The sequence below is a fragment of the Natator depressus genome, chromosome 18 (genome assembly GCF_965152275.1).
Source record: "Natator depressus isolate rNatDep1 chromosome 18, rNatDep2.hap1, whole genome shotgun sequence".
Lineage (NCBI taxonomy): Eukaryota > Metazoa > Chordata > Testudines > Cheloniidae > Natator > Natator depressus.
In genome coordinates, this window is record NC_134251.1 from 17,905,565 (window position 1) to 17,921,618 (window position 16,054).

At 45.4% G+C, this 16,054-nt stretch overlaps 1 protein-coding gene across 2 annotated transcripts in view; it reads left to right on the forward strand.

Moving 5' to 3' along the window:
- The first annotated feature begins 2,701 nt into the window (after positions 1-2,701).
- The window catches only part of SKI (SKI proto-oncogene), a 140,592-nt gene continuing 127,239 nt past the window's right edge, over positions 2,702-16,054 (forward strand). The window contains exon 1 of one of the 2 annotated variants that reach the window (XM_074933919.1): positions 2,702-3,648. In XM_074933919.1, coding sequence (XP_074790020.1) covers positions 2,737-3,648 — 912 coding nt within the window. In that variant the 5' untranslated portion in view covers positions 2,702-2,736. The remainder of the gene's footprint in view (positions 3,649-16,054) is intronic. The other variant, XM_074933920.1, reaches the window with a different exon arrangement.

Genomic DNA, 16,054 nt, shown 5'->3' on the forward strand with positions numbered 1-16,054 from the left:
AAAATAATAATTAATAAAATGGTTGGACCAAAGTAACAAAAAAAAAAAAATTTACAAGTGGCTGAAACCTCTGGGATTGAGCCCTGGAAATTGTCAAACCAACGCTAGGGGGGTGTGAATTCAAAATCTTAGTATCTAAATAGAATTCCAAAGGGCATTGTGTTCCCCTAGCACATTGATTGATTTTGGCCAGACTTCCTCCTATTTTTGTGTCTGCACTGATCCTTCAGATTTAACATATCTATCTGGACATTCATCTCTTCACCCCTTTCCCCCAGATGTGTCTGCATCCACCTGTTGTGTTCTGTTTTATACTTAGTTTGTAAGATCTTTGGGGCAGGAACCATATTTTTGCTTTGTGTTTTCACAGCCCCCGGCACACCAAGGTTCTGGTCCCTAACTGGGGCTCCTAGGCTGGATAAAGCTTGTCATGCAGCCTCTTCTTGTCTGCACATTAGAGTTAAAGAAAATGTTGATTTATGAGAGGTGGTGGAAACAATCCTTGTTTCTCTCTTTTTTGGTTTTGAAACTTGCTTCTTATGTTTGTATTTAGAGTTGGTTGAAAAGACAGTGAAAAAAGAGTTTTGATTGTCGAAAAATTTGAAATTTTGGCTGTGTAACTCATTGAAAAACCAGACACATTTCAACCAAAATTGTTTGCTAATTGAAAACAGATTTCTTTAGGAAAAGCCTTGAACTCTGGAGAATGTCTTCCAGTTCTCATTTGTTTTCATAACAGCAAGAAACCCAAAAAGTCGAGCAAAAATGGTGTGCACGCACCTGGGTATCTTCCGGTAGGTTCTCCCAAACTAAGTAGGGCTGAATGGGGTCAGTGATTGCCTGGGAGACTTGTTAGGAAAATCTTGGTGCTGAAGGAAGTGGTGTTAGTGATTCAGTAGAGGGTGCTCTTTCCTGTGAGTCAGTGCACAGCCATCCTTGGGGTGGCTCTGTGCCCTCTTTCACATGAGATGTGAAAGGGAGGTCCTCCATTAGTCATGGCTCTTAAAGATCCCAGGCTACCTTTTGACTGAACAAATTTAATTTTTCTGAGCTAAAATACCCCTGCAGTTTCAGCTGAAAATGTATTTTCTCTCTTTGTTCTCCACTGTGTTTGTATTACAGCAGGCTGTGCCATGTTGTGTGTGTGTGTGTGTGTTCCATCTATACACTGTGTATTTGTGTTATGCATTTACATTGGGCATATGTTTTGCACTATGCATATGTGTGTGTGTTTTGTTTTACTCATTACGTGTGTTTTGTGCATGTTCCGTGTGTATGTGTATTTTGTGCGTGTGTTAGATGTACATGTTACGCATAAAATTTGTGTATTTGTATTACATGTATACGTTAGGTGCATATCCTTGTGTTTTGTGTGTGTATTTTGTGTCAGGTGTGGACTTGTCTTGAATTACATACAGATGGTGTATGTATGTTTTGCAACTTTTGTGTTAATTGCATGAAGCCTGGGTGTGTTGCATGTACCTTGTGTGTATGTGCTTATATCAGGCACACACTTTATTTACTGAGTTGAGGTGTGTTGTTTTTTTTTTTTAATCAGGACAAAGCAGAAACCAAACCCTCAGAGAAAAGCCCTCGCCCTCCCGCCCCCGTACTTCCTCGCTGGCAGGTCTGTGAACCCAGCACTTTACTCTCTTCCCCAGCCCGGCGGCTCCGGGGCTCGCCTTCGCAGAGCGGCTCCGCGAAGAGCGGCGCGGGGGGAGGCGGCCCCCGTTCCTGGAAGAGCCCAGCCTGGGGAGTTGGTCACATTCTTGGCTGGGATTCAATGACTGAGGCAGACACCAACAAACAGGGGAGGGGTGCGGGCGGGCGGGGAGGGGCGGGGGGAGGAGTGAGCGCGAGGCGGCCCGAGCTCAGGCGCGAGCCGCGCTCAGTCGCTGCCGGGGAGAGGAGCCGGGAGGATGCGCGCTCGTCGCCTGCAGCTCCCCGCAGCCCGCTAGACGCGAGAGCAGAGCAGAGCAAAGCAAGAACTGAAAGCAAAGGAAACCTTCCCGACCCAGCCCGGGGACCACACGGAAAAGGGGGGGGAGCCCGCCTGTCTGTCTGCCTGCAGCCCCCTTCTCTGTCTGCAGCCCCCCCTCTGCCACGTTTTTTGGGGTTTTTTGGACGTGCAAAAGATTGTGAGGCCGGGGGGGAGCTTTTAAGAAAAAACCAAACATTGCAACAAAATTTTGTGGGTTTTTTTTTTTGGCCCCCTCCTTGCACGGACCAAGCTTCCCCCCCCCCCCCCCCCCGCTTGGCTTCGGTGGAGATGGACAGCCGGGAGGCCGCCGCAGAGCCGCAGCCCGCGCGCCTTTGAGCCCCCGGGGGCTGGAGCGTGCCACAGACTTTTCTGTGGGGTGTATTGGGGGGGAGGGGAAAGTGGGGGTTGCTGCGGGGGGGGGCGGCCGGGAGAGCGCGTGCTGGCGGCGTGGCGGGCGGGCGGGCCCGGTGTGCTCAGGGGGGGAGGGCGGCGCGACACTCGCGGGGCAGCGGGGGTGGGGGGGAGGCGCGGCGCTGGTGCAAGTGGCCCCCCCGGCGCCGGGCACACGCGCCCCGCGGGCACACTCAGCGGCGGGGGGGGGGGGGTTTGCGGCCCGGAGGCCACGCAGGCGGGCCGGGCGCTGTGGATGCGTTGGCCCCCGGCGTAGCGGCGTCCGAGCCGGGGCTTCGCGCTTCCTTCCCTTCCCTCTCGCTGTTGGCCGGGCCGGGGCGGGGAGGGGGCTCCGGGGCTGAAAGATGGAGACGGTCGGTCGCAGCAGCTTCCAGCCGCACCCCGGGCTGCAGAAGACCTTGGAACAGTTTCATCTGAGCTCCATGAGCTCCCTGGGTGGCCCGGCCGCCTTCTCCGCCCGCTGGGCGCAGGAGATGTACAAGAAGGACAATGGCAAGGAGCCGGCGGAGCCCGTCCTCCACCTGCCCCCCATCCAGCCCCCGCCGGTGATGCCGGGCCCCTTCTTCATGCCCTCGGACAGGTCCACGGAGCGCTGCGAGACCATCCTGGAAGGGGAGACCATCTCCTGCTTCGTGGTGGGTGGGGAGAAGCGGCTCTGCCTGCCGCAGATCCTGAACTCCGTGCTCCGGGACTTCTCCCTGCAGCAGATCAACTCGGTGTGCGACGAGCTGCACGTCTACTGCTCCCGGTGCACGGCCGACCAGCTGGAGATCCTGAAAGTCATGGGCATCCTGCCCTTCTCGGCCCCGTCCTGCGGGCTCATCACCAAGACGGACGCCGAGAGGCTCTGCAACGCCTTGCTCTACGGGGGCACCTACCCGCCCCGCTGCAAGAAGGAGTTCTCCAGCACCATCGAGCTGGAGCTCACGGAGAAGAGCTTCAAGGTGTACCACGAGTGCTTCGGGAAGTGCAAGGGACTCCTCGTGCCGGAGCTGTACGCCAACCCCAGCGCTGCCTGCATCCAGTGCTTGGACTGCAGGCTCATGTACCCGCCTCACAAATTTGTGGTCCACTCGCATAAATCCCTGGAGAACAGGACTTGCCACTGGGGCTTTGACTCGGCTAACTGGAGGTCCTATATCCTCCTCAGCCAGGATTACACCGGGAAAGAGGAGAAGGCAAGGCTGGGCCAGTTCTTGGATGAAATGAAAGAGAAATTTGACTACAGCAACAAATACAAGAGAAAAGCACCCAGGGTAAGGGGCACCTGGTTTTGGGGGGGGGGGGGGTGAGGGTGGGGAAATTTGCTCACGGTTCTAGCGATCTCCCGACAAACCAGCGTTGGTGGCCCCTTTCCCTTTAAAGGCATGCAGCAGTCTAACCATGCTGTGAAATCGAGCCCAGTGGGGTGATGTGGAAGAGCCTTCTTAGACACTGCACTTTGCTTTCTTGTAGGTTTAAATTGTTGTTCTTCTTGGTGGCTTTTAGGTTTTCCTTAAAATATTTTTATTTTTCTATTTCTTCTTTGAATTGTACATTAGGGGCCTGATCCTGCTGCCCTTGCTCCCCCCATACTTTCACTGGGAGTGCTGGCCAGGCCAGGACTTTGGGATCGGAGCCTGAATGGGGAAGCACGGAAGCTGGGGCAAGGACAAATAACACGAACAAGCTGCTCTTTACAGAAATACATACAACTCCACTCCTAATATGTGTTAATACATTGAACAGGTCTGGGAACAGAGACTAAACGATCTCCAAGCGTAGATGGAAATGAAATGTGACTGGTCACAGGGGTATATAGGAGAAATTCTGACAATAGGTCAGTATACTAGTAGCCCGGGAAAGCGACCCATGTGAACGGAGAAGACTGAGCACATTGTCTGAATCCTACGACCAGACTGGCTTTTGTGTATCGGGTTTTGTATAATCCAGTAAATGAATCTGTCTAGACCCAACTGCAGCAGCCTCTAAGATATGCCATGTGGGTGTTGACGCTGCCCATCCAGACTGCTAAACCACATTTATTTTAGGTGGCTTTTTTTTTTTTTCTTTCCCTTCTTCAGTCTGAGCAGCTTGAATCCCCAGCATGTGGGTGGGTGGCAGGCCGTGGTGGCCCCTGGCACCAGTCCTGATCAATGGGCAGCAATGCCACAGGGCCCTGAAAACTTCCTCGCAGACACCAGGATGTCTGGCTCACTGGCGGTGGTGTAGTTGGCTGTGGGATGAGCAGCACACTGTCCGCGCGCGCACGCACGAAAAGTCGAGTTAACTCCTTCCCTTGAGTTCTACTGCACTGGCTTGCTGGGTGGATTTTGTCTCATTTTGTTGGGGATTTTTAGTTCCTGGAGTTGTAGGGTGCACAAAGCTAGGGACAAACCCAAAGAGAAGCATTTAAAGCCTATTGTGAATGGGCAGGGATATTCTCATCACTTCCCAAATGCTTGTTTTAATCACTCTCTATCTTTAACTTTCTTTTTTAAATATCCAGACACAAAGCTGCACTTAGCCCAGCTAGCTTTGGGAGGCCCAGTTAATTCAGCTGCTTGCCTCTAGCTTTTCTTTCTTTTCTTTTTTTTCCAAATCAGTAACTAGACTCCTCCTCCCTCTAGTTCCTCAAATTCTCCTCCCCAGAGCTGGATGGTCAGAGCCATTGTGGCAGTGTTGTGCTGTGATGAGCTACATTATCGCCATAGTTGGAGGTGGATGTGTTTTTAATGGCTTGTCTGTCCGCTGCTAATCATGCGCTAAGGTGGCATGGTGGAGATTGACTATCTTGTACAGATGTGTGGGGAGGGGAAGGGTTCAGAAGGGGGTGGGGTTGTGAGGCTGGGGAAGCAGGATTTTTGGGGTGAAGGGACCTTGCTGCGATTGTGGCATCCTGCCCAGACCACCTCTCCCCATTTCCCTCACCTACTCCCAGAAAGGTGTGTTTTGACTATTTCCTGGGTTAGTCGCGTATTGGTGGATTCCTTCCCCATTTCCATAGCTGACCTCTTTCATTTGAAGAATTTCAAACCTTAAGTGGTGTCAATGGTTTTTATGGAGTTTTACACTGTTTTTAGCAATATCCAGAACCCTTGACTGGAGCTAGGTGGAGGAGTCAGGGGAAGTTTAGACACAAGGGGCGACGTTTTTCAAAAGTGGTTACTGAACTTGGGGTGCTTTGATTTATTGATTTTTTATTTTTTTTTAGGGGTGGAGCCCAACTCGAGATCCCACCCCAAAAGGGACTTCACTTTCTCAGAAAGCGCTAAGCACTCCTGGCTCCAGATGAGGCCTGTGGGAAAGGTGCACAGCACCTCTGACAAATCAGGATCAATGAGGCTCAAGTTGGGAACCTAAAAATTGTGGCATCCAAAATATTAAAAGATCAGTGGCTACTTTGGAACATTTTGCCAAAATGCATTTATGCTATGAAATTCCCAGGGTGTTGGCTTTCAAAATGCAATATTGTAAGGGGTGGGTTGTGTCCATGTTCTGGGGATAGGGTGGGGAAAGGGGAATGTTTTATCTCAGTTCTTGTGCAGAACTGGGCTAAGTTTCAAGGCTTTTGAGTTGGCTTCAGGGCTCCTGTATAAATACAGCACAATCTTGAAGAGACCCTGTCAACAACTTACCTGGCAGACCAGACAGAGTTTTGGAATTGCCTTAGCTCACTTATGTTTCCTTTTTCTCCAGCCTTTTTCCATCAGATGTAGCCAACGGGATATCATATGTTAAGGTCGTTTGTGCTGTAGCAGCGTTTGCAGATAATTATGGAGAGATTCAATCTGGCTCAAGGGCTGCTAGACTGGAGTAAATTTTAGGTCGCCTAGCAAGGAAATGAAAGGAAGATCCTGTCTCTGGCTCTGTGTGGTTGTGTTTATCACTGTCTGCCTGCATGCTTGTGTGTCTCTCTGGATGTGTGTGGGGTGCTTTTTTGTGGATAAATGTGTGAAACGTGTGTCTGTGTTGCTTCCCTTTTTTGTGTGTATGTGCTTGTGTCACTTTGTTTTGTCATATATCCATTTGTGTACATATGCGTGTGTGATGTGTGCCTTCTTTTGTGATTTGTTTGAATTTGTCTCAGTTTCATGATGGGTCTGTGCTTATATGTGTCGGTCTGTGTGCTGTGTGTCTCTGGGGTGTTTGGGGATGGGGGTATCTCTACTGCTCTGTCAGCATGACTGTATGAAGTGCCTTATGTGTCTGTCTGTGATTGTGCAAGGTGTGGTGTCTGTGGTTTTGCTCCCAGGAGTGGCTTGGTCTAGAGCTGCAGTGCAGGTGAAAGCCTCATGAAGGGAACAATGGGTTAAAGCCACAGATTTGAGGAAGCTCTGAACTCTGCAGTACAGCAGAGCAAGTTCCTCAGAGTCTGTCACTTTTCTTCCTTCCCTTTTCTTTTTAGTTGTATTCCTTTTTATTTCCTCCCTAATCTCGGGTCTGTTTTCCCTCTGTGTTGACCTATGAGCTTCTTCACATCCACTCCACCCTTAACCTTCATCTTCCCTCCACTTCCCAGAGCTTCCTCTTCTCTTGAGCTCTTTCCTGTTTCCCCTCAGTCTTTGCCCTTGTCCTAGTCCCTCCCCTTCTGCCTCTTCTTGTCACCTGGATTCTCCCCCTCTGCCCCTGCTCTCCCACTTCCCCCTGGCATTGTTTTCTGTTCTCCCTGCTCCTTTCCTGGTCTCCTGCTGCTGCCTCTGGTTTTATATGTGAGTGTGTCCTATTCTCTTCTGCTTTTCTCCATTAGTTTGTTCCCTCTCCCTTCTCACCCACTGTGTCTGGAGTGGAGCTATTCAAAGCACAGCCACCAAGTTCTGGGTTGTGTGTCCTAAGATTTAAAAACTTCCAGAACTGCAAAAATGGGTCCCATAAATTGAGAGCCATGGTTTCTTTTGGTATAGTTGCATAGAATCATAAGAACATAGGACTGGAAGGGACCTTGAAGATAGGCTGTCTTGTCCAGTGCCCTCCACAGAGGCAACGCTAAGTATTATCTAGACCATCCCTGGCAGGTGTTTGTCAAACCTGTTCTTACAAATGTCCACTGACAGAGATTTCACAACTTCCCTAGGTAATTTGTCCCAATACTTAGGAAGTTTTTCCTAATGTCCAACCTTAATCTCCTTTGCTGCAATTTAAGCCCATTGCTTCTTGTTCTATCTTTAGTGGCTAAGGAGAACAATTTATCACCCTCCTTTTTATATCCACCTTTTATGTACTTGGAGACTGTTACCACGTTCCCCCTCAGTCTTCTGTTCTCCAGACTAAATAAAACCTTTCCACATAGGTGATGTTTCCTAGACCTATAATCATATTTGTTGCTGTCCTCTGGATTTTTTTTTCTCCCGCTTGTTCTCATCTTTCCTGAAGTGTGATGCCCAGAACTGGACACAGTACTTCAGTTGAGACCTCCATGGTCTCCTCTGGCCAGTATAGGTGAGGCCTGGATCGCCATCCCCATCTCTCCTGTGCTCCATGGCTGATGCCCTTGCCCTATCCTGGTCTGCTGTCTGTCTGCTTTCTGCATGCCAGCATGTCTCCAAAGTGTCTGAGCTACTAAAGCCTCAAAAGGGGGCTTTAAAGCTTTTTTGATTGGTGGGCAGTCTCCAGTAGAACAGTGTAAGATCCTGTCACCCTGCCCCATACCACTTTCTGTGGGTCATCGAACTGAGCACAGCCTGATGGGCTTTAATATTCCCCTCTCCTTGCATTTCAGAGCTAGACTTTTTTTTAGCAAAACTACATAGAATCAGAGACTAGGGGGATAAGAGAATTCCGTGCACACTCCCACACGCACCAGCGCTGCAGTGTTCCCATGGCTCAGGTCCCAGCATTTCTATGAAGTCGCTGTGAGCTAGAAGTAGCATTCTGGGTATTGACATGCAAATGAGCACAGTAGGCCTTCCACTTTATTTAGCAGTTCCTCCAAATCCAGCGCTGCTGCCACATCACGGAGCTTTCTCAGCTGGAGTAAGGTTTAGCCAGGTCAAGTGTGCAGCCAAATCAAAGGACAGAAATTATTCATGGTGAAATAATGCAGCTCTGAGTGACATTGTAAGATAGCTGTGGCCACTTAAGTACTTCACAGCTGTCATTGTACTGCACACTATGGCCACCCAGAACTTCACAGTGGCAGCAGGGATAAAATCCGGATCCTTTTACTCCACTAGTGCGAGTCCCTGCTACCTAAAGAGGAATCTCCTTGCAGTTGCTAGGAATGTATGGCCTGTGACATGCGCTGTAGAGAACTTGTGGTTCTGCCCAGGTTGTGGCATCCAAACTACTATCTAGTCCATCACTAAATGGATTAGATAAAAGTCAGTGGGGAATTCTGCCTGCCTAAAGACTGCAGGATCAGGCCCATTATTATATATAGCACTGACATGACTCATTGCATTATCTGACTATTAAAAATTTTATTTGAAAATCTTCAATAAAAACCAAGATGGCCACCAAAGCAGAAACCAGCAATGGCTTGGAGCAACAGCTTAAGCTTGGTATCATTTTATGGCTCAGAAGCTAAGCTCCAAAAATGATACCAAGCTTAAAGCAAAATCCTGTGTGTTTGTGGAGATGTCCGTGTTTTAAGCAGCATCAGCTATTTTTTTCCCCAGGAGTGGAAACTGATTTACAGATGTTATGGATTGAGAAGTAAGGTAGGGGGTGTGTGTGTGCGCGCACGTGTGTGCACATGTGTGAATATCTTGCAAATAATGAAATGAGGATTCTGAGCCGACTTCTGCTCTCAGTTGCCATAAACTAGTTCACCCCGATAGAAGTCACTGAAGTTAGACCTCTGATATTTTTTTTAGGCAGGGATTTTGGGTGCCTAACTCCCTTCTTTCTGCTCTTTGGAAAATCCCAACGTTAGAACTGCAAACATTTGCTCTTTTTGTGGCCTATTCTGACACACCATTTTTGTGGCTTATGAACTCAGGACTTGGACCTGTCCAAGGCTTCAGTACACTTTAGGGACAAAGTTAAACATAGTTTGGTCCTGACTACATTGCAAGGACCTAATATCTGAACTACGCCTTAGGATTTGAACATGGTTGTTGCTAGCAGGGGTCTAACTTGATCGTCTTAACTAGTGAGGGCATATTTTTGTTTCTTGGGATCTGTGTTTAGATTGGCTTTACAAAAGCATGCCATACATGATCCGAAGGTGTCTATACTAGGCTTCAGAGCATGTCTAGACAACAGTGGTTAAAATGCTGGCAGCTGCTTGCACTTTATCTGTGCTACATCTTTCAACATTGCTAGAACGGTGGGAAATTTTAAGGTAACCCTAGTATTTACAAGACCATTGAGCCTAAGCATGTTTTGGCTAGCATGGTTCTTCGGAATAAGAAATCCATGTCGCTCTGATTGGGGAAACCATGCTATAGAACATTTCAAGTGGCAGTGTTGTTTTGACACAGATGTTAGCGTGGTCCTGATTCCAGTTTGAAGAGGACCTCTATCACAACTCAGCACAGTCAAAAATTTTGCATGTCTGCAGCACTAGCAGTATGAAGTGTCTGATGGTGGGAATTCACACTGGTAGCTTGGCACATGCTCTGGCTAGATATCACACACAAAAATCCATCTCAAAGTGCATTATTCAGACCCAGTTCTGTCTAAGCCAGGTTTAATTCTTCTTTTCAAAGACAGTAGCAAGCTTTGGGCTCAACACTATAGTACTTTGCCCAGAAGCAACTCCCACTGAAGTCAATGGGAATTGTATCACTGTCTCCAATGGGAGGATTTAGCCTTAGAGGCCTTATCTCTGAGCTCTTGGGAAAGAAAGATAGTTAAGGAATGAACACTGGTGACTTATAAAACACTGCTTCCTAGGTAGTGTAGTTCAGAATACTAGCAGTCAGTAGGACTGCTGCATTTTGGTTGAGTGGCTGGACAAGGCACATAAATCAAATTGACCTCCAGATAAAGAAGCATTATCTAAAAAATGTAATAGTTTAGCATGTTTGTGTTTGAACTTGTGGACTTCATTATTAAATGAAATTTATTTGACTGTTAACAAACATAACATCTGGGGTTTTTTAATGCATTTTTAAAAATATTTTCTGAATTTGGGCAGTAAACATTGACATTTTTGTGCAGAAAATCTTTGCATTTCATTCTGCTGCTCCATGCTAAAAGCTAAACAGTAGTCTTCAGTCTGCAAAGAGATTGGAAAATAATGGGATTGAGTTGATACTGTATTATTTTTACCTTGGAAAATTATTATTGAAGTGCATAGAATTCACTATGGGCAACGGTGATTGCTCAGTTAAGATATACTTCGTTTTCCCTCCGCTGCTTAGCTCCTTTAAATTTTTTTTTGCAAAGATTTAAATGCAGATTATAACTTAAACACCCCCCCCCCCCGCCGCCCCCCAAGACTCTGTAACGTAAGGATAGTTTGGGGCTAGTTCTGCAGTTCTCACTCAAGCAGTCAGCAACCAAAGTAACTGAAGCCTATTTGCCCACAAACCACAGAAATACTGTAGTTGTATCAAACTCCTTCCTGTACTTCGACTGGCTGTTGAGCCATCCTAGAGTGTGGCCCTAGAGTCATGGGGGCAAATTTTGATCTAATTACACCCATTTGAATCCAGAGTAGCACCGCTGAAGTCAGTAGAGTTATTCTGGATTTACACTGGTACTCAATACCTACATCTAAGAGCAGAATCTAGAGCTGTGTTATTACTTTAGTATATCTGCTTTGGGAAATGCAGATCAAAATTGGGGTTTCATTTTCAGAAGTGCACTATGGATCTGCTCCTGGAAACACTTACTAAAGGGATGAATAGTGCTTATTGCTGTAAATTGTCCCTCTGTCCTCAGACAGAAAGAACAATGTCACATGCAGGAATTGGGATTTATGATTGCTGTTAGGTATCTAGATTTCAGTTGTTAAATAGGGATTTTTGCAGCCTAGCAAATCTCCCCTCTAAAGCGGGAGTAAGGGCCATACTTTTTCCAGTAGTAATGTAGATACCATAAACTTGCATGCAAATGGCATCAAATATAGTGTTATAATTCTTTGGAATGGGTTTGTTTTTAATTATGGGGAAGCCTGCTGGCTGATGGACACTGGCCTTTCCACACTGAGCTATGTGTGTTGGTTTTACTTGTTCTTGGATGAGAAAACAAAAACACAGGTTGATATGAATTTGGGCCCCACTCCGGCTGCTGTTCTGTAATGGAACTCCCCTTGAAACCAATGGGAATTCCCATGAGTGAAGCTCTTATCATTGGCTCAGTCAATGGTTGGCTACTATCTCGTCTAACCGGGCTTTTCCAGGCTGAGGATGTAGTATTAAAGCAACAAGCGGTGTAATCACCTTTTCTGCTAAATAAGGACCTGATCCTGTAGCTCTTATTTACACTGAGTAGTCCCAGCAGTCCCATTAAAGTAAATGGAATTACACACGCAAGTACATATTACGTGCATACGTAATAGTTGAAGCATCATACCTTAGGCTCAGAGTAAACAGCAAATGAACTAATCAATGACCTGTCCTTGCTGTGTATTGATTTATGTGCAGTTAACTTTGCATATGCTTTGTGGAGGATAGGATCTCTTCTTGGTTTTCTTTTCTTTTCAGTAATGTTCCTTTTTGCTTCAGAATGTGTGGTATGCTCACCCCTTTTCTTGCAAGCAAGAATGCTGGGTTGTTAACATTTTTATTTATTCGTTTTTAATACTGTGGCCTTGTATGTCCTCCATTTTGCCCTGTGGAGGATTTAGGTGGCATGCTGGGAAGACTTGCACCTCTGTACCTTTGTTCTTTAGCCTCTGCTCAGCCTCAGTCAGTGGTATCAATTTAAAGAATAAGGTCATTCACTTGGATTGGTTCTTGATTTCTCAAGCCCTTTTCACCAGCCAGTTTGTGTAATGTCTGTCTGAAACGTTGAGTAAGGGCATTGAAATAGCAGACAGGATATCGAGTGTTAGGAAGTCTGGGTTAAGTATAACAGAGGCTTTTCTGGCTGGCGCAGAGGGAGCAGCCCCTCTAGCTCAATTACCGAGCAGTTGCTCTGGAAGCTGGTGTGTCTGGTTTTAGCCCCCATGGTGGCCACCCTCCCCACATATAATTGTGCGTGTGTGGTGTTCTCTGATAGGGTTGTGTCTGCATTTCCTTGTGCAGATTACTGTTCTCTGGGTGGCACTGAAATTGTTACACAAGCTGTAATAATGTCTCTCTTTCTAAGGATTGCATAAGTTTAGGATGATTTCTCCACTGGGAGAATTATGCAAGTTTAAACTGAAATGTATTTAGAAAGCTTTGTGTGTTTGTTTTCTGACTTGCAATGCAAAGGATGATTTATTTGCATCTTTAATTGGACAACATCTGCTGGCGTTGGGAGGGAAAACTGTTCCATGTCTTTTCACTGCTGTAACCCTCATGGTTCCATGAACCCTTTCCCCACCCCCGATTGAATTCCATTGTTCACTGCATTATGTCTGCCATAGGCCCTGCGTATGTTTAGAACAGACCCTAATACCCAGGCAAAGTCAAGTGGGCTGATAGATTGGAGGCTTCTCTGGGCAGGGACCTCGTCTTTTTCACAGTGTGTCTGTAAAGCTGCAGAATATGTCAACGGTGCTGTTAAAATCATAAATAACACCACCACGTGGTTTTTCTCAGTGTTTGGATTTTCCTGCTTTGATGGGGAAGTTGTTGTCCTTATTACTGGTGTTAAGCAGAAGAGACCAGTGACTGAGGCTTCCCACCCTGTAAATAATGAAAGGGCTTGGAGGAACTTCTGTGATACTCCTTTGATTAGTGGAAAACTGTCTTGTTTGTTTTCATTGGGCTGAAAACCTTCCATGCCACTTGGCGCTGAGATGCAGGTGGGGGAAGAAAACCTCCAGCTAGCACTTGTATTGATGGAACTTTGAGGATATGTCTACACTGCAGTAAAACAGCCTGATCTGCGCAGGTGGTTCCCAGGACCAGTGCAGAGTCCCATTGACTTCAGTGGGACTCTGGGCAGGCAAAGAGATCTGCCCATGCAGGGGTTACGTTGCAGGATTGGGACCTTAGTCGCTGTTTTCTCTGGCTGTTTATTAGCAGTGATTTACTGTATGTTATTGGAACTCAGGACGTCTTGAATTGCACGCATAAAACATGCTTTTGCAATGTCTTTCTAGTTAACTAAATCAATTCTATGGAGCATTAAAATGTATGTATTGCATAGCAATGCTTTTGCTCACTAGAACAATTATTGTTACAGCATACGCAGGAAACCATCAATTACTCTTAAGAAAAAAAATAAGACAACACTATGGAAGATACAGTTCTCTAAGACTCGTTTGGTGTTTTATTTGACAAGTATCCTTTATTTAAAAAAAAATTAGCTTTGGGTATTTAAACAGGAAAATAAGCGTTTTAGCTTTCACTGCACCTAATTTGTAACCTAAAATTAAAAGAAAATCCTTGAAATCAACACCTTAATTAATGGGCCTGAAAAGAAAAATTTATAGTACGAGGACACTATTTTGCTGTGATTTTCAGCCTTCATTGATTTCAGTGAAGTTACTCCAAATTTATTCTGGTGTTACTGAGATCAGAATTTGTCCCTTTAGCATTCATGAGACAGGGTTTCCTTTTATGCCTGTGTCTTCCTTCTTGATAAATGTATTTGAGTTCAAAGATAGTAGGCATTTGTTTTAAAAATACTCAGCAGCATTATGGACCTGATTCTCCATCCGTTACCCAGCAGCACTCCCAGTGAAATCAATGGGCATGGTTGTCCTTTGCTTATGCTGGCATGAATTAATTTGCAATGGTACAAATCTGAGATAAGTGAGACGAAAATCAGGATGAATGAGTTCAGACTGCAGCATGAGGTCCATTCCTGATATTCCTTTATTCACATTTTGTCACTAATAAGAAACATACCGTACAATAAGCCCGTGAAGTCCTGTAGCAAAAGTTTAGCTGTGCTTGGCTTTTTGCCTTCCTCTTTTGTCACAGGAGTTTAGTTTTTGCAAAATCAGTGAAGGGTTTTAACTGAGGACTAGATAGGCACATCTTCCATGGAGATCTCTGGGCCAGGTTCAGCAGTAAAGAGTATTATAAGATGGGTGTAAGTGATAAAGTGGTGTAACTTGTACCAACTTAGCATTTGGTGGGTGTGCAAAACGATGGTGCAAAGGGTGTAAGACTCACGATATTTGGTGTTTTCTTAAAGCCTCAGCTCCTGGAGGCATATGATTATTTTAAAATCTCTACTTTTTTTTTATTTAAGTAAGTTTCTAGACCTTGTGGTTGTGGAGAAAAGCTGTAAAATGTGACACCAGTAATGGTTCAGAAACCAAAAGGCTATGAAAAAGAACCCCAAATCTAATAACTTTTAAATCAGCCTCATGAGTTTTAGGAGCCTGAGTCATGATTTTTGAATGCTTGGAATTGGCAACACTGTAAAATTTCACCCATTTTCAGAGCAGCTTTCGCCCAAGATGTGACTTACACCACACTTATGTCATCATTGAATTTGTCCATGTGTCTTTAAGGAAATCAGGGCTTTTTCAAGTTTAAAAAAAAAAAAAAGCCAGCCATGATGAGTCTTGAATGAATGGCATCTGCACACCTGTTTAATATTAAGATCAAGCGTTCAGTGCTTTGTGGCTTTAGCTTGAAATTCAAGTTCCTTTGAGTCATCCCTTTCGTCTTTTGTTTGGGTGGAAAAAAGGAGTGGCAGCAAATGGCCTGCAGCTAAGAAATGAAAGAGTTGAATTAATTTTTAGAAATAAGTTAGTCTTGGCATTTGGAGCATTTGTGCTAGTACAGATTTTCATGCTTCTTTTTATTTTCTTATGAGTTTAGCAGTTCACTGCTCAAGAGGAAAGATAGTGTTATGGAAAAGGTTTAAAACATGACACAGGCTGTATTGGAAGGATAGGAAAGATCTGGGCTCTGAATCCCAGTGGTGAACTGTACCAGTATATGGAGATATATGATAGTTATGGAAAAGATTTACCTTTGCCGTTTAGGCCTCACGTATAAAAGGGAGTGGTACTTTAAATAGCACAGTTCCCACTGGGCCAAATTCTGGGGATCCTTAATTCACTTCTTACTTATGGTCCAGTGTAAATAAAGAGTAAACCCTACTGACATCAGTCAAGCTGTGCTGGTATAAAAACTGTGTTAGGGTCTGATCCAAGTTCAATTGAAGTCAAGGGAAACACTGTTATTGACTTCAGTTGGCTTTGAATCAGACCCCTCTGTGATATCAGAACCAGGTCAAGTGTCTTGCTTTCATTCAGGCAAACTGACGTTGGGTAAAATTCTGTTCTGTATTACTAGAGTAACTCCAGCAACATCAGTGGAATTAATCCAGATTTAAACCATTGCAACCAAGAGCAGAATTTGTTGAACAGCTTCAGAAGTTGGGCCTCTTTCAGCAGTGGTTTGTAGTTTGTGTGTCAAATTCTGCTCTTGAGTTACTGCTGGAAATCAAGAGTCACGATTTACTAGAGTTACCGGGATTTACATCAGTCTGAGAGAAGAATTTGTGTGTGAAAGTATTACAATGTAATTTTAAGCTTAAAAAAATTAGCTAGTAAGATTACAATAGTTAAAGGGCATTATTCACCATTGCATTTCTCCAGTTTTATGTTGATTTGACTTTGTTTTCAATGGATTTATACCAGTAAGCCAGACCCAGAATTCATACTTTTGGTCT